Raw genomic sequence first — 24,645 nt, forward strand, 5'->3', positions numbered from 1 at the left:
ATACTTGGGGAGGAGTAGTGTATTTTTCGTCCTTTAAAGGACATTATTTTAAAATATGTTATTGACATAACTAACAGGAAAGAAAGGAGGGAGGGAGGGAGGGAGGAATGGAGGGAGGAAAGGAGAGAAGGAGGGAGTGATGTCAAAACTATCTCATTTCCAGAATCCTATGAATCCTATTATACTTTCAGTTCTACTTCCACGCATAAATTTATGACAACAGAAGAATCTTTGAACCACTTCGACTTCCTCCTACTCTGAAAAAGATATTAAGAGGCAAAACCTAAAATTGACAGGGCCATTAAAACATGACAGCGAGTTTTAACAGTCCTCCCTCTAACCTGACAGTTCAGATCATTCCTCATTTCACCAGAGTCACAGAAAACTTTTCAGCTCCAAAGTCAGACTCTTATATCCTTGAAACCAGAGTTGATCTCTGGACTTATTCTAACTGAAATTCTCTCAATAAATTTCTGTCTCAATTTAACAGCACAGCATATTATATTTCTAGAATAGGCTCCATTGATGAGGAGTTGTCAGAAATAAATGAGGTAATATATACGGAAACACTCTGTAAATTTAAAATTACTATAACACATGGAAGGTACTGTATTAAAAAGAACTCTATAAGTGTGTTGCTGATGTGAATACCGCCATTCTTAGTGGTAAATCATTAAATGCATTTCATTTACAATCAGGAGTGAGACAAGGATGTCTACTATCAATACTTCATTTTAACACTATAATGGAGGTTCTGGTCAGTGCAGTAAGACAAGAAAATAATTAAGGAAAAAAGAAGAATAAGAATTGGTAAAGAAGAAGCAAAACTTTCCGTATTTATACATTATATAACAAAGTGGCTGATTTAAGGTCAAGGTTTTATTAATGTTTCTTCAGTTTTGTGCAAGGTATCCAGAATGGAAACTCAGTTTTATTGCCAAGAATGTGAGGTATGATGTTAGATATTATTCTAGAAATAAAAATGATAGAACAGGTAGACCACACTCAGTGACCTTAAAAGTCATACATGGTAGGATAAAGGCCATATGGCTCAAATTGAATACAAAAAGCAAAGGAAAGTGGATGTACAAACTTGAGAAGAATATTCAATTCTAAATTACTCATAAGTAGGCTCTCCTCTTTGTGATTATCACCACCATCTGAAGTTTCCCTGCATGAGGACTGGACTACTAAATCATAGTAGGTCCAGAGGAGAAGGAATTGTGTCGATTAAAAACCAAGAGGTCCACATGGTAGGAACCCAGCAAATTTTGGTTTCTCCAACATTTTCTGATATATTCATCTCTGCTCTCCTCCATTATCAAAGACTATTATAAAGTTATGTTTAGGTAGTATATATTTTAGCACAATATTAAAAGCCTTATCAACTTTTATTTACTACCTTGAATTTTGTAATGTTTTTAACGGGATTCTTTTGTTTTCCATAAAATTTAGTGCAATTTAAGCTACTCAGTAATTATAATATGTCTTAGACCTATATTTTTATGATATTCTTTACTCATAAAGAGATTTAAAACTGTTTGATCATGTTACAAAATACACATTGATAATTTTAAATGGTTACACAAGCTGTGTGAATGTATAACAAATACTTTCTAGTGAATTCAAGGTTGAATTATCTGCAATATGAAAGCAAGGGGTATCAGTTACTTAAATGTACCAACTACTTAACTTTTACCTTTGTGTTTAGTAGTGTTTCAGATATTTCCCCTCTAAAGATTACATAATGAAGCAAATACTGTTTTTACTACAATGGAGCAAAACTGTAAGGCAAAAGCTGCAAGCACATAGAGCCTTCTGTTTTAGCCATGTGAAAAAAAGTATCTAGTATCAATTAGAGAAAAATTGAGAGAAAAGTTACTGAATGGCTGAAAATATACTAAATGCTAGGAGAAAAATGTTGTTCCATATACTATAAGCCAGATCTTTCTAAATAACTTAGAAACTATATAAATTTTGATATCTTCCTTACACAAGCCAGAGACTAACTAGCTTGTAGAATTTTAAAACTGGTGGAGGGCTTCCCTGGTGGTGCAGTGGTTAAGAATCCACCTGCTAGTGCAGGGGACTTGGGTTCGAGCCCTGCTCCGGGAAGATCCCACATGCCATGAAGCATCTAAGCCCGTGTACCACAACTACTGGGCCTGTGCTCTAGGGCCCGCAAGCCACAACTACTGAGCCCGTGTGCTGCAACTAATGAAGCCCGTGCGCCTAGAGCCTGTGTTCCGCAACAAGAGAAGCCACGCAGTGAGAAGCACATGCACTGCAGTGAAGAGTAGCCCTTGCTCACCGCAACTAGAGAAAGCCCAACAAAGACCCAACGCAGCCAAAAATAAATAAATAAATAAATTTATTTTTTAAAAAACTGGTAGAAATTTTTTTTTAATAATTAGGTTTTCCTTTCACAAGCATATAATAAATATATTATACATTTTTTTGTGGTGTTTGATGGTTTTTGGCATTTTAAAAACTAGATGACATATCACCTTCTAGAAATTAGTACACTCTCAGACTTTAAGTTAGTTATGCATTTCTAGCTCTAAATGATATATCCATATAAAAACAGATTTCTGATCAGTGTGTATGTTTATAATCCTCCAAAATGGCTACATCAAGAGAAAAGAAAAAATAAAGAAAAGAAAGACAGGAGGGCTTCCCTGGTGGCGCAGTGGTTGAGAATCTGCCTGCTAATGCAGAGCCCTGGTCTGGGAGGATCCCACATGCCGTGGAGCAACTAGACCCGTGAGCCACAACTACTGAGCCTGCGCGTCTGGAGCCTGTGCTCCTCAACAAGAGAGGCCGCGATAGTGAGAGGCCCACGCACCGCGATGAAGAGTGGCCCCCGCTTGCCACAACTAGAGAAAGCCCTCGCACAGAAACGAAGACTCAACACAGCAAAAATAAATTAATGAATTAATGTTAGATGCAGGCTTGTGACATCCTCTGTCACATAGGGGAGGACGTAAGTCAGGCACCAGCAGATAAGCAAAGCTTTCAAAAAAAAAAAAAAGAAAAGAAAAGAAAGACAGGAGTAGGCAGAGGGCTAAAACACAAACATGCACAAAGAAGGATTTTAGGCAAAGTGTGCCATTTGCAGAATTAAACATCAATCCTACTTGGTTAGCATATGCAGGTAGTACTTTATAAGTGCCATTTAAAAAAAACAGTAAATATTAAATGATACTGATATGTGAGCATATTTCTGACTACCTACTGGCTAATCTTTGCTACTTAATAAAAGGTTAAATTTGATTATTCAGAAACTTACTACCTAACTTGAAAATTAGCCATGGTGTTTGTTTTTTCTTCATATTATTACAAGATTTTTGGTGTCATTCACTACTCATCAGCAATCTCTAGTGGAATGGTAGGTAAGGACAAATGTTGAGTATACCCATCACATTTTGCAGGGCATCTTAACTTTGAGGATAAAGGGCAAAACTTTATTTGATGGAAATTTTGCAATTTTGAGTCTTTGGCCTCGATTAGCATGGACAATATAAGTTAACGATATATAATGATTTGAAAAGTCATTCTTCATTTCTAATATAACTTTGAGAAATTAATAATCTGATAGCTATTCTCCACTATTAAACACAGAGCCTTTTTTATCCAAGCAATGCCTACTGAAAGTCAGGAAACAGTTTTCTTCCAGATCTACTAATAATGAGGGAGAAGAAAGATTTCAAAATGGGATATAAAAACTGCACAAAGATGTATGATGTGACATAACTCAGAATACATCAACAATATCAGAGAACTTGCCAGTATTCAAAAACAGGTGCCACACTGTTTCTTACTCTTGCCTACTGTCAAAAAATTGAGACAACTGCCACATTACCTTGTCAGATGAACAGAGTCATCAGGACTCCTCTGAGCCTTTACTGCAGTAGCCTGAGAGGACATTCTGTTCCTTTCCTGTTAGCATCAAAGCCAAACTGAGGTCATACTACACCTCTTCCACCACAAGAAGGCACAGAACATGCAGCCCAAAAGTCACCCTCAGGACTCAATACTGAGGATCTGGTAGTGTAAGTATAAAGTAGAGAACATGGCACAGTGCAAATCTAAAAATCTTTAATATGGATTCCTAAAATATAGCCCTATATAATAAATTAGAAAAAAATAAGGTGGAGGGTCCTACCTTGCAGATCTTGTACAGAGATTCCTGGCCATCTCCTCCAGTATCTTTAAAGTAATCATGTGCAGGAAATGTACGATGAATATCTCGAGTAATAACACTCTCCTGGGCTGAGTCCTAAAAAAAAAAAAAGTAGACTTGGGTCATTAATTTTAAATTTCTTAATTATGAAAATTAATGTCAAAAAATTTCAAACAGCACAAAAATAGTATGCTGCCCTCTCCATAAAAAAAAAGAACAAAAAAAAAACTGCCTTCCATCCCAGACCCATAGTCCCATTCATCAGAGATAAATACTATCAACAATTTCTTTTGTGTCCTTTCATCCATCTATCTTTAGACTTGTGACTGTGTGTTTATGTGAGGGGGAGGGGAGGGAGGGAAGTTGTATACACACTTCTCCATCCTTTGCTTTTTGAAGCACAAATAGAAGAAAATTATCTGCTCTTTTCACTTAATGGGATAACTTACAGAATATTCTTGATCAGTACATGCAAATGTATTTTATTTTCTTTAATAGCAACTATTAAAAAGAATGAGGCACACCTGGATATGGACACACCATAATTTATTTAATATTTTCTTATTAATGATTTTTTTTGCATTTTTTCTATTTATATCACAAATAATATCACTAGGAACATTTTTATACATACATGTTCAAGATATATTCCTAGAGGTGGAATTGCTAGGTCAATAAATATGCATTTCCATTGTACCAACACATAATCCAAACAGTGGTAGAGTATGTGTTTCTTCGCACCTGCCCCAAACCAAATATTATTTGACTTTTTAATTTTTGACAATCTGATATGTGAAAACTCAGACCATAGTCATTTAAAAAATATTATCAATCTTTCCTCCCAATGGGTAATTACCCAACTCACTCACTTCAGAAAATAAAAAGCCCTCAAACCAACATATTAAAATGACATATGCTTTAAAGATAAATCTAGAGTTTTTTTGTTTTTTGTTTTTCCAGACAGATTCAAGATCCAAAAGTTCTAAGCCTTATAAAAAATGATTAATCATTCACTTGATTTTATTTTACTTCTGTCAATGTTTTTATCTGTTTTTTTAATCTGTTTTTTTTTATCTGTTTAAATGTCAAGAAAATGGGATGGGACTACTTCTACTACTACTACTTCTGCACAACTAAAGAAGCATCAATGACTATTAATGCAAATTAAAAGTATTATTTAATGTCTCGCTCCCATAAAGACTTGAACAAATCCCCTCTTTCAGTTAAAATCAAGCAAAGAAAAAAAATGAGTTTTAATACATGAGTTACTTTAATAATGCTATTTCTCTTTCTCTCTCTAGCTGAGAAGTACATAAGAAGGATGTAGTTGATTAGCTCTAAGTTAAGCCAGTGCCTTCTCTTGCTGCCTTTTTCATTTCAGCTGCTATATCATGCTGAGTAGTAATTAGATCTTATATCACATAGAGAAAGGATGAAAACTGAAAAGTTCCAAATTTGCTAGCAAACATCAAACATATTACAAATCAGTCCAGAAAAAATTCTGATAGCTTACCGGAATGGAATGCTAAAACCAAATAAAAATGGAACTTTCAAAAAATTACCATAACTTAAGTAAAAGGATACATAGAAAGTTTATATTTATCACAGTAAATGTAATTTCTAATGATAAAGAAAACTGGGGTGAGATACGGGGGTTAGAATACGGTAAATAGAAAGGTAATGTATAAAGAGATATATTATGAAATGTATGGTTTATCTGGTCTGTTATGGAATCTAAGTAGGGGAATCTGGTACCAGGCAGATGAATTTTCACTGCCCAGGTTTTCTCCAACAGAAGGGTGCTCTTTCCACACAGTAAGTCTCCACTTACAAACTATTTGGAAAATTACCAATGAAAATTTTACTCCTCCCAAGCTGAACTATTTTAGGGGCAAACATGTTGAATGGTTCACAGGATATCTCTTTTTGCACTTTTTGAGATGTTGAGGGAGAGAAATCATTGGACTATATTCCCTAGAAACTGCCTACTCTACTGGCATCATGCTGTGTTTAAATGGTACCAACAGCCTGATTCAGAAAAAGGGAAATTGAGCAAAAGTTTCTAGGAAGTAACTTTGTATAATACTGATTAATTTTTTTCTATGAATAATTGAATCTTGTTTGTTTTAAAAAATAAAGGGGCAAAATCAAATGAAAATAAAAATCATAAACTTTTCTGTACTTAGTAAACTTTCCTTTCCTATGATTACTTTTAAATGCTTTCTACATATGTGTGTTTCTAGAGTTTTCTTCTTACATATTGCTCTCAGTTGGCTAAGGGAATAATTTCTGGAACTTCACTTTATTAACTAAACAAGCTATTTTGCTACATTATTCACTGATCCCTTTCATATTAGTGAAAGTTAAGAGGTACACTAGAGTCTTACAAATAGACTAATATGAATGAAATGGCACACTAGATTAGAGAAAATAACCGTGTTTTCAAAGCAAAAGCTAAAGTTAACCATCTCCCAATTACTCATACTGCTGAGAATAGGAACAGTATATATTCAGGAATCCACATCTAATCCCCCAAATTTACTCACTCAATCATTAAAGTATTTGAGTCAGGGAGTCACTAAACCTAACGTTGTAAAAGGAAGACAAAATCATTTTTCTCTTCAATATTCATTCCTTTTTTCTTTTTTAAAGACTTACTCCAATGATAGCTGTCAACTTTTACAAGAAATAAAATGAACAGAAAAGGACAAAAAAGAAGCCAAATAATTCGCCATCCAAATATCTGGAGTTAAAAAGTTTCATGGGAAAACCTTTTATAAAATATAGCTAAAAACATTTTATAGCACAACCAAAACTGATACGAGATCATTTTCTTGGAAGGTCCCCACAAACAGTCTCCTTAAGTCCTGACAATTATCCTCAGAATGAGAAGAGGGAAGAATTCACTCTTTCATGGACAGCTAATTCACCAATATCTAGAGACTCACAACTTCATCCACAATTTACTTCCCATTAGATGCGTCTCCCATTCTGATCCTCAGTCCAATATGGTGGTTTAGTGGCTCTGGAGCCAGACAAACTCATTGGTTCGATTTCCGGCTACTCCACTTAACACCTATAGGATCTCAGACAAGTTATTTAATCTCATTAAACTCAGTTTCCTCATCTGTAAAATGGGATGGTAATACCAAATTCATGTTGTTTAGAATAAGATAACGTGTGTAAAGTGCTTAGCACACTGCCTAGTATAAATTGAATACTCATTAAATAAATAAAAATTATTATTCACCTTTTATTTTTTTTACATCTTTATTGGAGTATAATTGCTTTACAATGGTGTTAGTTTCTGCTTTATAACAAAGTGAATCAGTTATACATATACATATGTTCCCATATAGGTCTGTGTCTTTATTCCTGTCTTACCCCTAGGTTCTTCATGACATTTTTTTTTCTTAAATTCTATATATATGTGTTAGCATATGGTATTTGTCTTTCTCTTTCTGACTTACTTCACTCTGTATGACAGACTCTAGGTCCATTCAACTCATTAAAAATAGCTCAATTTCGTTTCTTTTTATGGCTGAGTAATATTGCATTGTGCCACATCTTCTTTATCCATTCATACGATGATAGACACTTAGGTTGTTTCCATCTCCCGGCAATTGTAAATAGAGCTGCAATGAACATTTTGGTACATGACTCTTTTTGAATTATGGTTTTCTCAGGGTATATGCCCAGCAGAGGGATTGCTGGGTCGTATGGTAGTTCTATTTGTAGTTTTTTAAGGAACCTCATTTCTAGATTTTTTGATGATGGCCATTCTGACTGGTGTGAGATGATATCTCATTGTAGTTTTGATTTGCATTTCTTTAATGATTAATGATGTTGAGCATTCTTTCATGTGTTTGTTGGCAGTCTGTATATCTTCTTTGGAGAAATATCTATTTAGGTCTTCTGCCCATTTTTGGATTGGGTTTTTTTGTTGTTGCTGTTATTGAGCTGCATGAGCTGCTTGTAAATTTTGGAAATTAATCCTTTGTCAGTTGCTTCATTTGCAAATATTTTCTCCCATTCTGAGGGTTGTCTTTTGGTCTTGTTTATGGTTTCCTTTGCTGTGCAAAAGCTTTGAAGTTTCATTAGGTCCCATTTGTTTATTTTTGTTTTTATTTCCATTTCTCTAGTAGGTGGGTCAAAAAGGATCTTGCTGTGATTTATGTCATAGAGTGGTCTGCCTATGTTTTCCTCTAAGAGTTTGATAGTTTCTGGCCTTACGTTTAGGTCTTTAATCCATTTTGAGCTTATTTTCGTGTATGGTGTTAGGGAGTGATCTAATCTCATACTTTTACATGTACCTGTCCAGTTTTCCCAGCACCACTTATTGAAGAGGCTGTCCTTTCTCCACTGGACATTCCTGCCTCCTTTATCAAAGATAAGGTGACCATATGTGCGTGGGTTTATCTCTGGGCTTTCTATCCTGTTCCATTGATCTATATTTCTGTTTTTGTGCCAGTACCATACTATCTTGATTACTGTAGCTTTGTAGTATAGTCTGAAGTCAGGGAGCCTGATTCCTCCAGCTCCGTTTTTCGTTCTCAAGATTGCTTTGGCTATTCGGGGTCTTTTGTGTTTCCATACAAATTGTGAAATTTTTTGTTCTAGTTCTATGAAAAATGCCAGCGGTAGCTTGCTAGGGATTGCATTGAATCTGTAGATTGCTTTGGGTAGTAGAGTCATTTTCACAATGTTGATTCTTCCAATCCAAGAACATGGTATGTTGATTCTTCCAATCCAAGAACATGGTATATCTCTCCATCTATTTGTATCATCTTTAATTTCTTTCATCAGTGTCTTATAATTTTCTGCATACAGGTCTTTTGTCTCCTTAGGTAGGTTTATTCCTAGATATTTTAATTAAGAAGCACATTTAATTGTTTAAAAATTTTGGTGAATGTATATTTTAGACATCCATCTGTATTTGTACACTTTAAATAATGAAATAAACCACTGTTTTTCTTTGGATATCATGAACATTATGATTATGAAACCAATACCCTTTGAGCTTTCAGCATGATGATACATTAATGCATACACACCCTCTTCTGAATTTTATATCATGTATCTTATGTGTCTGAAATTATCCTTGTTTCTATTAATCCATGAAAAAAAGCAAAAGTGAACAATTATTTGGATAAATTGATGTTTTCATCAACTGATATACACTCTGGCCCCAGCCTTGCATATATTCATGCAAGAAAGGAAGATGTACACAAATATACCCAGAAAAAAACACTGGGAAGGACAGGGTATGGTAAAAGCTAAATTTGTCAGAACAGCTACCATTTTCACTCATTACTTTAGAATTCAGCTTCTGAGGATCAGAGAAGGGTTGAAGTCATGGTTAGGGACAGAACAAATGCCACTGTCACTATTGCATGGCTCCCTTCTGGACCATCACCATCAAGAAAGTAACTATGGGCAAAGTCCTTGAGATCACCTTCTATCCTGCCTAAGGAGGCATCAGGTTGGGCCACATATAAAAGCTGACCAGAAGCAGGCAGTAGTAGTGAGAGGTTTAGAAGAAAGTCTTTAAAGTTGAGTTTTACCACCCACCCAGACACACATCCCTGACACTACCATCACGTAGAAATGAAACTTCTATTTAGTTTATCTTTCAAGGATTTTCTTTAATTTCCAAACTGTTAAGTCATAAGTCAAAACTTATCTTAAAAAATACATCAATCCCTAGTGTGATAAAATCCATGGCCCAACAGAGGATATAATTCAGCTTGCTGAAGATCAGTTTAAAACCAACTCTAAGAGGTATGGTAAGTATCTCGATTAACTTTTGATCATTTTAAGTGGAGACAATTTATAGCCTGTTATCAAGAGTATTACATGAGCTGTTCTTCCAGTATAATGTATATACCCTGACATCTTTGTAATCCTCTTAATTCCTATTTGAAGAGAATCATCACTTACTTGCCGTGAGAAAGAAATGAATACAGCATTGAAGTGTCAAGAAGTATTAGGAAGACAGGTTTGGATGACCATACCTTATTATTTCTTAGGAAGCAATTTCTAGGCTGTCAACAACTGGAAAGGTATTTCAATGAGGATGAGTGTTTTTACATGTGACCTTAGCACCAGATGAAGTATAAAAGTAATGTCCTAATAAACAAACTCCTTTGGCTGTACCCTGATTTGCTACATTTTTACAACAATGACAGTATCTTTTCTTATTAATGCCTATTTTCAAATCCAAACTATAACTGCATTTTCACTTTTCATCTACTATAAAATCATTTCAACTTTGTAAGTACCATGTCAACTTGTTAATGTCATTAGAAATGCCAATGGAGACCATGCGCAGCCACAATCAGTCAGCAGATAAATGATTCAGAGCTTTAAAAAAACTTGACCTTAAAACGTGTCTGCTATTCTTACTCCACAGGGATCCTCCTTTAGTTCTATGTTGGAGCTAGATCTATGGTAAAACATCACAAACTAGTCAAGTTACATGTCCCTGAAAGCAGATGGGTTTGCAGTGGTGGGTCTGATTTATTTGCCTTGATGTTTGCCAAAAATCCAAAGAGGCAGAGATGAAAGGAGAAAACATAAAAGTTCATTCTAGTTTCAAACAGGCTACTAAAATCACGAGCTAGAAACAGAAACACAAAAAGGTTGAATCATTGCCAGCCTTCTTTCCTTGAATATGGGGGGCAAATCTCAGCATAAGCAGGGTAATATGGAAGCAAAGAAATAAATGACAATTAAATCATATTGTTAGCAAGCTGCTGCCTGGGCATTGTACACATGTGCTGCCAAATGTCTCAGAATCAAAGCCTGACACAAAGGTCAAAAATATAAGCCATATTCTGCCTTCACCTAGAAAGAAATCTCTTAGCGGGGAGTAGCAACAATGAGAACAAAGGGCAGGGGGGAACAGAAGAGAGAGGAGAGGAAGTAGTGTCTTCATAAGACCAGTCAATATTCATGATGAATACCTTAATCCTGAAGTAAGTGCTGGGACTGCAGTGGGAAGTATGTGAATAGAATAAAGCAATTCTTTGGAACTAGAAGACTAAGAAGCATTGCAGCCTATGAGCACAGCCTGGATTTCCCAGAGATCCTATGGAATCTAGGTCAGACACCTCTCAATGATGAATATGTGGGGTTAGACTCCAAATGTATCTATAGCCATATTTGGATATGTCCTCATTCCCAGGGTTGCTGACCACTCATTCTCCCAAAACAAAGGTTCAACTGGAGTACTTGACAGTCTTGGAAACTCGTATCAACAGGCAATGATAAACTCTGCAACTCCTGTTAAAATGAAGCAGAATAACTGAACTCCATGCTATTATTTTCCAAAGTTAGATGTATTTCTGATTTTGCATTATTTTAAAATTATTAATTATAATTTTTATCAAAACAGCCCTTTAAACCCTTTTAAAATAAATAAAAAATTTAAGTGCTACATATTTACTAACCATTGTGTAAAAATAACACTTTCATTTTTTCCACAAAACTTTAAAGAATGCTTCTGATGACCAGCATTTGATAAACATGCCTATTTTTGCCTAATCATTATATTTTATAATTTTATTAACTTTGGCCATGTATACACTAGTTACTGCTTTTATAGGTTGAATATTTTTTAATAATTTATAAAACATTCTACCATTCCTTCAATCATTTTAGATGCTTCTGTTTGAAACTCTTTGAGCTCAATTAACCTTCTTGAATTGAATGACATAAAAATTGAGTGTACATAAAAAATTAAGCTATTTGCTGCATAGTTCAAATTTGTTCACGTATTCAACACATACTTTTCAGAGTACCTACTAAGAATCAGACACTATTTTAGGTGCAGAGGATATAATTGTTAGCAAGCCAATGTCCCTCCCCTATGGACTTTATGTTCTAGTAGTTGAGGAAAAAGACATAAAAAGCATGTATATAATATTGGTTAGTGAAACGTACTATAAAAAAATAAAATGATAAAGATATAGTGAGGAATAGAATGATATTTCAGGTAGAGTGGGTTTGCTTCTCTCAGTTAGTGTTCAAATGTTTAGAGAAAAAGTATTATAGGCAAAGGTTCGGAAAGCATGTGCAAAAGCCCTGAGGTGGGAGCAGTATGGCAATATTTCTCTGGACATTTTCCAGCATTTTGCTGACCTTTATGTTTGCAGATGCCTTCAATGAATTGCTAAAAATAACTCTGACACTCTCTTGGATTAACATGGTTACCTCAGAAATTTGTTAGTATAAATTAGATTATTTTTACAAGATGTTTTAGCTCTTATATTTGAACAATGTGTTCCTAGTTGCACCTGTCTGTATGAAAGCTTACTATTCAAATACTTATCTAACACTTACCATGTGCAAGACATTGTACTAGGATCTACAGGATCAAAAAGGCATGAGATATAGTCCATAATGTTCCTAACTTGCAAGAGGTTAAGATCTACTTGTAAAGACAAAATATCAATGGAAGGAACCATATGCTAACAGCCAAATAAATGATATATGAGTGACGTTAGCTACAGGAATTCAGTAAAGAAAGTGACTATCGAAAGGTTCAAGTGGTAAAAGTGGGCTTCCGCAGGAGATGGGGCCTGGGCTGAGCACTGTAGACAAGATGGGCTCAACAAAATTGAAAGATCTCAAGAGAATACAAGTGTGGTGTGAGCAGAGGCTCCAAAGCAGGGAAGAACTTGGCATGCCCAGGAAATATGATTTTAATTGACTATAGAAGGAAATTTATAAAGGGCAAGTTGAGTGGGATCTAGAATATGGAAATGTAATCTTGAATGAAGACGTTTTAATCCTGCAGACAACAAGGAGTCATTTCATCTGCCATGGTCTTTGTAGTCAGATTTGTGAACTATTGTTTCAGTTGGGCCTCATCTGCTTTTATTATCTGAAAGAATTGTGTGTAGTGAAGAATCAGCCTTACCCAAAAAGAGAACTGGCCTTTGCCATTGGCTTCTAGGAGGTGATCTCTAGGCCCTTGCAAGTGTAATAGGAGGTCTTTGTTTGCATGTGGGTCTTGACCACTCAACAGCCTAACAATGTGACTTACCATGGGGCTTCGGGGCATGCAGTATTAGTTCTACCTATGGAGAGCCTGGAGACTAAAGGTTAGTCATGTGAGCAGTACATGAATAAGGCCCTGTGAAAACTCTGGACAAGACTCAAGTGAGCTTCCCTATCTGGCAATACTCCACGCATATCGTCACACACTGATGTCAGGAAAGCTACATTGTCCATGACTCCGTGGGGAAAGGACAAAGGAAGAGCCATGCTTGGTACTTCTCCTGGACTCTGTCCAATGTGCTTCATCCCCTGGCAAGCATTAATCTGTATCCTGCAGCTGTAATACAATGTCACCATGAGTATTACAGCTTTCATTGAGTTCTGGGAGTGCTTCTAGTGAATTATTGAACCTGAGGGTGATTTTGGTAACAGCTTGACACAACTAGTGTTAGAAGTAAGGGCAATCTTGTGTGGACTATGCTCCCTCTCTAACTTCGAAATTGGTTAAATTCTAACAAGTTGGCCATCAACAAATATGAAGTTTTTCATTGTGGTATTCCCACCAGTAAATTTTCTCTATTCAAAGATACGTATCATTGTCTGCCTTTTCATCTGTCTTTGACAAAATACTATTCACAATAAAATAGTCTTCCAATACCATGTTAATTCAGATGACCTTTTAATGTAGAGCCTCAAACGTTAAAAATGTTGGACCACTATTGACCATTGGCCAGCTGTTCAATGAGCTCCTCAAAAATCTATATGTAATCATATAGATTAAAAGTAGGTCACACAACTGCTGATATGACCCTCTAATTAACTTGCATAAAGGATCATCTGGAACCTCAAAGGAGAGTGAGTGTAAGTAAACAATAACTACACCCCCAAGTAAATGTCAATAATATGTATATTTTAAAATTCCTTTAGGATCAATGAAGTTACTCTATACTGGGATGTGGGTTTTGAAAAATCCAATTAATTTTTATATCAAGTCAGGTTACATAAAATTGCCATTTTACTCCTTTTTGTAACAGTACATGTTTCCATTAATGTAAGTTTTTACTCACATAGGAGTAGGAGACGCACTGATCACCACAAGAACAATAACAAAAGAAATAGAAAGGGCTAAGAACAGAAGGATTTGTTCCTGAGAGACTATAATAGTTCTAGTTCTCAATTATAAAGGTCATTTCAATAAATTAAATATTCTAATTTAATACAGAAAGTGTACAATAAGGTATTTTTTGTTTTTTTTTCAACTTTCTTTTCTGATACTCTACTTTGTTCATAATTCTCTAACCAAGAGGGTCAATTTCTGTTTCTCCAACAGACTTCTCTGGAAGTAGTAGCAATCTTTTTGCAAGAGGGCACATTTGAAATCTGATTAATCCTTTTTGGAATAAAGCCAAATAATGAGTAGAAACCTAAAGATTTTTATTCTGCACTGTTTTTCTCTATATGGACTCAGAAATGAGCATTACTATTCTAAGACTTAGAGGATCTAGGTAAATATATTCCAGCTCCTTGACACAGTATATTCCTTTTTTAGTTTCTTTGCTGATTCCTCCTCTGCCTACTCCTTATCTGATGGTGTTACATCCTTAGCATTGTTCTGTGCTCGCTCTTCATGCTCTCCCCAGGAAATCACATCCACTCTTGTAACTTCAACTACCATCTGTCTTCTCTCTCCTAGATCTTTACTAAAGTAGATGCCAAACCTTACTGATTATCAGAATCATCTGAAAATTTATTTCTGAACCCAGATTTCACCTAGATTTAATCTACCAATTCTCTATAGTACTTCCAGGCAATCTGTATTTTTAACAAAGATCTATGCAGCCTTGAGTAAAAGTCCACAAATTGTTATTTGGGAACTACTGGTCTAACAGACCTATCACTCCACATCTAAAACTTAACAAGTCAAAAATTCAATTCAGAATTTCCTATATTCTAATTCTCAGCAGAGTGAACTTCCATGTCTGAGCTGACATACAAAGAGTTATTCTAGGAGTCTTCTCCCTTTTCCTCTCTTAATCAATTTGTCCTTTGGTCTTCTACTCTGCTTTTTTAATTAACTGGTACCCGTGTCTGAATATCCCCACTTGATTGCCACCCCCAGGTAGACTACAATCAGTTCTTATTTATCTTTGTTTTCCTTGCAGCCTGAGACTTTTGTATGTGCTTCATAAATGGGTGCTGAATAAATCAGAATAAGTGAAGCAGGCATGGGAAATATGTATGTATTCCCTATGATGAAGAGACTCAAGTTTTATAATTTTTACTTTGAGTTTTCAATTCTGTTCTAACCTTATTTAGTCAAGAACAGTGACAAAAGGAAATAATTTGCACCAAAACCAAAGATGATGACAAGGAGTCATAGATTTCCAAATCAAAATTTCACAGCAAAATGCATACCAAAATCTTCTTGCTCCTAATACCAAAGAAGACACATGAAAATAATTACAGACATTATATAAACTACAAAAAATCAAAATGGATCTCTATCTTAAAATAGAAATTAGAAATTCTACCACTATTGGAATTGCCAAAAATCATCATTACAAAAAGCTGTTTGGAGTTTTCTCACTGAATTTGACGTCATTTTATATGAAAAGCCATAAAAGATAAAGACACACTCAAGTGCTGCATTTTTTAAAAAATTAGTCTTTTTACTTTAAAAGTGAGAGAGACGAATTACATAATTAACGTGTTTAAAACACTGCTAGAAGCAAATTACATTAAATATGATTTTTTTAGAAATCTGAAGTATCTTTCATAGTGTACATGTTAACTCTTTCTCAATAAAATAGCTCGAAGTAGGGGCTTCCCTGGTGGTGCAGTGGTTGAGAGTCCGCCTGCCGATGCAGGGGACACGGGTTCGTGCCCCGGTCCGGGAAGATCCCACATGCTGCGGAGCGGCTGGGCCCGTGAGCCATGGCCGCTGAGCCTGCGCGTCCGGAGCCCGCAACGGGAGAGACCACAGCAGTGAGAGGCCCGCGTACCGCAAAAAAAAAAAAAAAAAAAAAGCTTCAAGTAGTAGATTGAGACCAAGGTTAGGTAAGAATCAGGAAATTTTTTCCTATTCATTGTACCTCTGGATTATAGTACTTAATAGGTTCAGGTTCTTTATTAGTCTTAATATCATATTAAATCAAAGGAAGATACAAATGGTATATAGGTACAATTTATAAGTAGTTCACAATATGAAAATAACTAATATTACTGCTCAGAGAAACCAAGCATTATTTAGGTCAGCTAGGACATATGTCCTTTTCTGGCACCATCACCATAGTTCAGGATATTATCACTTTAGGCTTAGGCTCTTTCAATGGCCTCTAAATCGTCCCAGAGATTTTCTCTCTTTCAATCAGTCTGCACAGTACTTTCAGGTTAATCTACCTAAAACACTGTTTTGTTGTTGTTGCTGTTGTTTTTCTACAGTATCACAAATGTTTTACTATTATTTTTGGTAATACATAGTTTTTTTTAATTGAAGTATAGTTGATTTACAATGTTGTATTAGTTTCAGGCATATAGCAAAGTGATTCAGTTATACAAATATATATATATTCTTTTTCAGGTTCTTTTCTATTATAGGTTATTAATAGATACTGAACATAGTCCCCTGTGCAAGGATAGTAGCTCCTTGTCGTTTAGCTATTTTACATATTTTAGTGATAAATCAATGTTTTGCTCCTGGGTAGCATTCAAATCCATCTACAGTATAGTCCCACCTGCTATCCTCAAATAGAAAAAAATCCTTATCCATTCCATCTGAATCACATCCCATTCCACACAGTTTCACTATGTTTTAATGTTTTTTAATGTTTTTGTGCACTTTCCTCTGTCTTGGATGACCCTACGTCCCACATTTTCCCCTACTGAAATCCTGTCCATTTATAAAGGCTCATATCAGACTTCTTCCATGGTAAGGTCCTAATGATCCAAAGTGAAAAGAGTATCTTCTTCCTTTATGCTCTTATGATACCAACTTGTATATACTTAGATAAAACTTACTATATATTGCCTTGGGGTAAGACATATTTTACCTCCACTAAGCTCCTGGCTCCTAGAGATGGTGTCTTATAGTAACTCATGTAGTACCCTATGTAGTAGGAGCTAAACAAAAATACTTGTGAAATAAGTGATTCTATGAAAGGAGAAAATGGTCAACCAAAGCAGAAAGGCAGAGAATAAAGGAAGAGCTTGTGTTTCTAGTTAAGTAAAGGGTAGGTCATGCCCCACACTGAGCCACAAATGAAAGCTAGGTTGGGGCAAATTTTCTGTGCTTGGTCACTCACATCTGCCTTGTGAAATGCTTTGAGCAGGCTCCTTGGGGACAAGGATTATAAAAACCATCATAAGGCAGAATGTTATCTGCCATAGCCAATGCCACGGTTAACATTTTTCACCCACAAAAAACATAGTCTCATTGTTCAAAACCCTGCTTTGCCAGGGGATACTTGGAGATAACTTTGGAGCAAGTTATCACATTTTAGTTCATAATGCTAACTGCCTGATATACAGAAAAGAATCAAAGAAGCCTTTACACAGATTTATCATGATCATCAGAAAGCACACATTTTACCTAAATCTATCTTCAACCTAGCATAGGCTGAAATGCTTTATGAAGATGATGTAATGCTGCAATTATCTAAGGAGCCACTGAAAGCAGCGCTCTTCCAAGTTGGTATTTCATGCTATAGCTGTGATAACGTGTTCAAAATCACAATAGTAAATAACACAGCCCTGAAACATGATAGCATGAGCCAGAAAACCTGCCACAAACATAGCAAATCTGAGAGCCACAGAGAGGGGAAAGGATTTTGATTCTTTAAACAACAAAGATATAGCACTCTGACCCAGAGTATCAGTCAAGAGGACACCTCTGCTTTTGCCACTAGAGGAATACCTGCAACTCCTAAAAGTGAGGAAAGAGATGGAGATGGGATGGGCTAAGTGAGGCAAAAAAAAAGTGCTCTGGCTTTAACCCTGAACGCAGGTATCGCAATACCACTATGCCATTACCCCTAGGGAGATCAAGGCCACGTGGGCAAAGTTGCGGGGGCGGGGGGGGGGGGAATGACATTGGAGGGGAGGAGGGCTCAACAATATTTCATGAGTAGAATTCCTGACTTGTTAGCTTTTTGTTTGTATTTTACTGAACAATTTAAGTAGGGCAACTACTACAAAAATCAGTGCCCTATAAAGAAAATGTATTCAATTCAATGTGCTCAGCTACAATGTGAGCTTTAGTTGTCTTAAAATTTCATAATTCCTCAAGGGTCAGAAACTACTGTGCTTTGCCCCAGCTTTAGGGTTCCCAGATAAAATATAGCATGCCCAGTTCAACTGCATGGGATTTAATATTGCATAGGACTTACTTGTTTATATTAAAAAATTATTTTTTTGTTTATCTGAAATTTGAATTTAAGTAAGTGTGCTGTATTTTTATTTTTGCTAAATGGGGCAGTCTTATCAGATTACTATTATCACAGTATAGGGAAAATCAATTCCTGAGTACTCTTCATATATCATTTTGTTCAAGTTGCTTTTAAACACTTGGTCTAAAAGGTACCATATTTGATATAAACTAGTCACATTTGACTTCTCAAGAAAGCTGTGTTAAATTTACTTAAAAATTGAGCAAATATTATTTAAAAGCCACAGAAACTGTTTTGAATAGAATCAGAAATATCTGTTCTAAACTACAAAAGACTGAGAGGAAAATGAGGACATCTAGATAACAATGGACAGACACCATTATTAGTAAGAATACCAAGCCTGTGAGGCACAGAAAAACTGAATTGATGACCTGGAAAATAAGATCAAATTAAGATATAGCTGAGGTCCCTGCAGACATGAAGGCAGGGAACAGATAAAGATTCCTCTCAGTGAATAGAAGACAAAGATGCTGAGAACGTTTACTTAGTCAACATTGTCTCTCCTCTGTTCAAATGCCAAATAAAGACCAATCAATTAACATATGAAAAGCTTTTCTGGTCTAAGAAGAAAGTGGCTTCAAAATTAGCAGAATGACATAAAACTACACTGAGTTTTTAGTACTGTACTATGCCTTATCAAAGGATGACTTATTGCCCTGGTATTTACATTGCAAATATTGATATGAAGAAGTATTAAGGCACAACTTGAAAGACTTGGTGGGTATGATGGCCTGGGGACAAGCAACCTTCACATACAACTCCAATCCAGGAAAAATTAAAATTTATGGGTTGCATATTTTAAATGATCTTTTTAATTAAAAAGTTGAAGTAAATAAATATTAGAAGCCATTTCTTAAATATTCTTATTTCTCTGAATGGTTTTAAAATTCCTAATTGAAATTTCATAGACCAAGTAACTATAGTATCTGATTATAATATATACCTTTGCACCAATTGTTAGTCTTTGATTATATTGTAAATTAATTGAAAAATGTAATTTTTCTTCTCATATACTCATTAAAAGAGAATTTCTAATTGAAAACAATTTAGACAGAAACTTCTTTAATAAAACACACACACACAAGTCCACTTCCTTTGAAACAATTTTCATCAGCTACTTTTATCTTTTTGGCTGCAACCAACTAACCAGCAGGAGTTTAGCTCCCAAGGCTCAGAGACTGACAGCCTACCATCCCAGCCCCTACCAGCCCCTAATGGGGCTGGACTCACTAAGGCTTTGACAGTCTCTGAAGGTAAACCACACAGACTGTGACTAGGTGAGACAGGGGCACTGAAAAATGCACAATTATCTTGGAAGTAGTTGATATTTCAATCAAAACCAAAACCCCTGAGACAGTCAAAATGGGAAAAATCTGAACTTTGCTGAACTTCCTTAAAATTGCTTCACAGAATATCCTCAGCAAATCCATTGCCTCTGGGCCTAGTATTCCCACCCCATCCAACAAGACCATCTGTCCTCACCTCTAATTGAGCAAACTTGACTGATTTTCTTTTATGTGCCCTACCTGTCCAGTAAATTGCCAAATACTCCTTCAAGCAGGAGTAGGGAGGTGTACAGGATCCAAAAATATATATATTGGGCAAAATGTAGCCCTCTCTGGGTAGAGAGAGTCCTGAAATTAGTTAAGGGGCCATAATTCATAGCTAGGCTGGGTGATGTGGCTGAAGTATTGGTCTAGAATCAATGCTGTCCAAAAGAAGTACAACACAAGTCACAAACGCAAGCCACATATGTAATGTAAAAATTTTGTGTAGCCACATTAAAAGAGTAAAAAGCAATAGGGGAAATTAATTTTAATAACATATTTAATTTAACCCAATGAATCTGAAACATTATTATCTCAACATGTAATCAATATTAAACATTAACACTGAAATATTTTACATTCTCTTTTTCCACACTGTCTTTAAAATCTGGTATTAATTTTTTTACACGTACACCATTCTGATTTGCTGCATTTCAAGTGCTTGAAAGTACACATGGCTAGTGACTACCACAAATGGACAGTACAGGTCTAAATTTTAACTCAAAAGCCACACTCAGTATCTTCAATCCCTTGTCACAAACCTTTCTCTCTGCAGGGGGAAAAGAAAAATGTCTTTTGAGTGGGGAAGTAAAAACAGAAAGGAGGAAAAAAGAATGGCTATGAAGTTCTCAATACCTGCCTCCAAGTGTGCAAGTTGTAGGCCTATGATTAAACATTCCAGAGAAGAACTGCTTATGCTTTTGCTTCTGCCACTCCTGATATGCCAAGGTTTCTTTCTTTCTTAAAAAAAATTTGTATATCTCCCCCTTTTTCTTTTTTAAAAATATTTTTAATGAAGTGTTGGACATACAATATTATATTAGTTTCTGGTGTACAACATAATGATTTGACATTTGTATACACTGTGAAGTGATCATCACAATAAGTCTTGTTACCATTTGTTACCACACAAAGTTATCAATTGGGTTTTTTTCCCCTCGTAATAAGAACTTTTAAGATTTACATTCTCAGAACTTTCAAATTTACAATGCAATATTACTGGCTATAGTCACCATGCTGTACATTACATCCCCATGATTTATTTATAACTGCAAGTATGTACATATTGATCTTCACCCATAACACCCACCCCCCGACCTTTCTACCCTCTGCTGACCATCATTCTGTATCTATGAGTTTTGTTTTGTTTGTTGTGTTTTTTAAATTCCACATATAAGTGAAATCATATGGTATTTGCCTTTCTCTGTCTGACTTATTTCACCTAGCATAGTACACTCAAGGACTATCCATGCTGTCACAAATAGTAAGATTTCATTCTTTTTTTGAGTACTATTCCATTATATATACATGTACATATATATATATATATATATATATATATGTATGTATGTATGTATGTATGTATATATAAATAAAATACCTTCATTATCCATTCTTCCCTCAATGAACACTTAGGTTGTTTCCATATCTTGGCTATTGTAAATAATGCTGCAATGAACACTGGAGTCCATATATCTTTTCAAATTAGTACTTTCACTTTCTTCAGGTAAATACCCAGAGGTGGTACTGCTGGATCATATGGTAATTCTATTTTATTCTAATTTTAATTCTAATCTTTGTAGGAACCTCCATACTGTTCTCCATAGTGGCTGCACCAATTTACATTCCCACCAACAGTGCAGGAGGGTTCCCTTTTCGCCACATCCTTGCCAACACTTGTCATTTGTTGTCTTTTTGAAGACAGCCATTCTGACAGGTGTGATATGGTATCTCATTGTGGTTTTGATTTGCATTTCCCACATGATTTTCATGTGGCTGTTGGCTATCTGCATGTCTTTGGGAAAATGTTTATTCAGTTCCTTTAACATTTCTTGTAGGGATAGTTTAGGGATTTTAGCTTTTGCTTGTCTTAAGTACTCTTTATTTCTACTTCAACTCTGAACGATAATCTTGCTGCTTAGAGCATTCTTGATTGGAAGCGTCTTCATTTCAGCATTTTAAATATATCATGCCACCTCCTTCAGGCCTGTGAAGTTTCTGCTGAGAGATCTGCTGATAGTCTTATGAGGGTTCTCTTGTATGTAACAAGTTGTTTTCCTCTTGCTGCTTTTAAGATTCTCTCTCTAACTTTGGACATTTTCATTGTAGCGTGCTGCTGTCGGTCTCTTTGGGTTTGTCTTGTTTGGAACTTTCTAGGCTTTCTGGATCTGGAAGTTTGTTTCATTCCCCAAGTTAGGGAAATTTTCAGCCATTATTTCTTCAAGTAAGTTTTCTTCCCCTTTCTTTCCCTCTTCTCCTTCTGGGGCCCTTACGATGCAAATTTTTTCCATTTGATATTGTCCCATAGGTCCCTAAAGATATCTGTTTTTTTTGTTTGTTTGTTTGTTTTTTGCGGTACACAGGCCTCTCACTGTTGTGGCCTCTCCCGTTCCGTTCCGGAGCACAGGCTCCAGACGCGCAGGCTCAGCAGCCATGGCTCACTGGCCCAGCCGCTCCACGGCATGTGGGATCTTCCCGGACCGGGGCACGAACCCGTGTCCCCTGCATCGGCAGGCGGACTCTCAACCACTGCGCCACCAGGGAAGCCCAAACTATCTGTTTTTTAAATGCTTTTTTCTTTTTGCTGTTCTGTTTGGGTGAGTTTCACTGCCCTGTCTTCCAGATCACTGCTTTTTTCTCTGCTTCATCTGGTGTGCTGCTGAACCCCTCTAGTGTATTTTTTAGTTCAGTTACTATATTATTTGTGAGTCCTGTTTGATACATTCTAATATTTTCTATCTCTTTATTGAAGTTCTCTCTGTTCATCCATTCTTCTCCCAAGTTTGGTGACCATTCAAACATCTTTATAATCATTGATTTGAACTCTTTATCAGGCAAATTACTTCTTTTTGTTTCATGAAGGTTTTTTTCTGGAGTTTTATCTTGCTCTTTTGTTTGGAATATATTCCTCTGTTTCCTCATTTTGCTTGACTCTATGTTTGCTTCTACATGACAAGTGAAACAGCTCTCTCTCCTGTCTTGAAGGCGTGGCCCCATGAAGGAGATGAACCTTACTGTTTAACCTTGTCCTAGTTTCTGGATGTCTCTCTAACTATCTCTCATATTGTTTCAGATCTGTGGGGCCCAGAAACACAAACCCCCCTTGGTCACCAGAGTCCAGGGTTCAACGGGCATCCCTAGGGTGGGCTGCACACACATGCTAGCCTTGGGGGGGTCATGGAGGGATGGGGCACTTGCCTGTTGCTTCTGGCAGGGCATAGCAGCAATGAAGTGAGGCAAGCAGCAGCAGCTTAGAGTGAGAGTGCAAAAATGGCTCCTACCAGCACCAGCACTAACAAGGTAGAAGGAAAACATAAAATATGGTGCTTGCAAATGCCTCTGTCCCTGGAGAGAATTCCAGTGGGCTTTTGCCCCTCTGACAGACACTGTAAGATTAGCAAATGAATCTCCTCATATGGTCTAAGATCTTTTCACACTGTTGCTTTTACACTGGGACCCCAGGTGAGTGAATTTACATGTGAGCCCTTTAAAAGCAGAATCTCCATTTTGTACAGCCCTGTGGTTCTCCTGGACATAAGCCCTGTGGTTTTCAAAGCCAGACATTTTGGGACTCCTCTCTCCAGTGCAGGTCTCAAGGGTTGGGGTGCCTGATGTGGGCACAAACCCCTTTCTCCTCAGGGAAAAGTTCCATATTTGTGAGATCCTTTCCAATTATGGGTCACTGTACCTGGAGTGGGAGTTTTGGTGAGACTGCATCTCTGCTTCTCCCTACCCATCTCAATGTGGCCCTTTTATCCTTCATTTTGAATAAACAAAGTTTAGTTCTCGGGTTTTTTTTCAGAGGTAAGTGTTCCATATGTAGCTATAGTTTTGCTGTGTCCGTGAGAGCAGGTCAGTTCAGGATCTTCCTATGCCTCCATCCTGAAGCTCTCCTCTGCCAAGGTTTCTTATGAAATGGCTAAGCCCATTACCAAGAACAATGTTTCTTAGCCATACTTCCATATGGGATATAATGAACTAGGATTTATCCTACCATCCTGGACTAACAGATAAACACCAGTAAAAAGTATAAACAGGGACATGGTCTTAAACATTTTCTATAGGCCTTAGCTTCAAAGAACTTCACAGAAGATGTGAAAATCTCAGAGATAACTGCTTCCGGTACTGCCAAAAATTATGGAAGCAAGCTTAATGAACCCTGTATTGAGAGAGTATTGACCTAATTATGTTGACACTGCCTGAATTCTCTATTTAAGGAGGGAGAATGCTTACAGGCTAGATTACCAAAGTCCATTTTGGGGCTTTTGTTTTTTTCCAAGTCTCTCAATCTTCTTTAGGCACAATAAAGAACAGCATTAAAGAAGACCCTTCACAATGGAATGCCCTTTTCTGAACGTGTATGGTAGTGAAAAAATTTAGGCTTTAAAGCCACCTGCAAACTATATAATCTTGGACAAGTTACTTAATGGCTCTAACCTTTGTTTTCTTCATCCTCACTACTCCCCCA

The 24,645-nt window shown here is 36.3% G+C and overlaps 1 protein-coding gene across 8 annotated transcripts in view; it reads right to left on the bottom strand.

The window, feature by feature from the left end:
- The window catches only part of RABGAP1L (RAB GTPase activating protein 1 like), a 797,484-nt gene that overhangs the window by 278,380 nt on the left and 494,459 nt on the right, over positions 1–24,645 (bottom strand). For all 8 annotated transcript variants that reach the window (XM_079939730.1, XM_079939723.1, XM_079939729.1 and 5 more), the window contains one exon: positions 4,166–4,279. In XM_079939730.1, coding sequence (XP_079795856.1) covers positions 4,166–4,279 — 114 coding nt within the window. The remainder of the gene's footprint in view (positions 1–4,165; positions 4,280–24,645) is intronic.

The sequence above is a fragment of the Stenella coeruleoalba genome (genome assembly GCF_951394435.1).
Source record: "Stenella coeruleoalba genome assembly, chromosome: 1".
NCBI classification, from domain to species: Eukaryota; Metazoa; Chordata; class Mammalia; order Artiodactyla; family Delphinidae; genus Stenella; species Stenella coeruleoalba.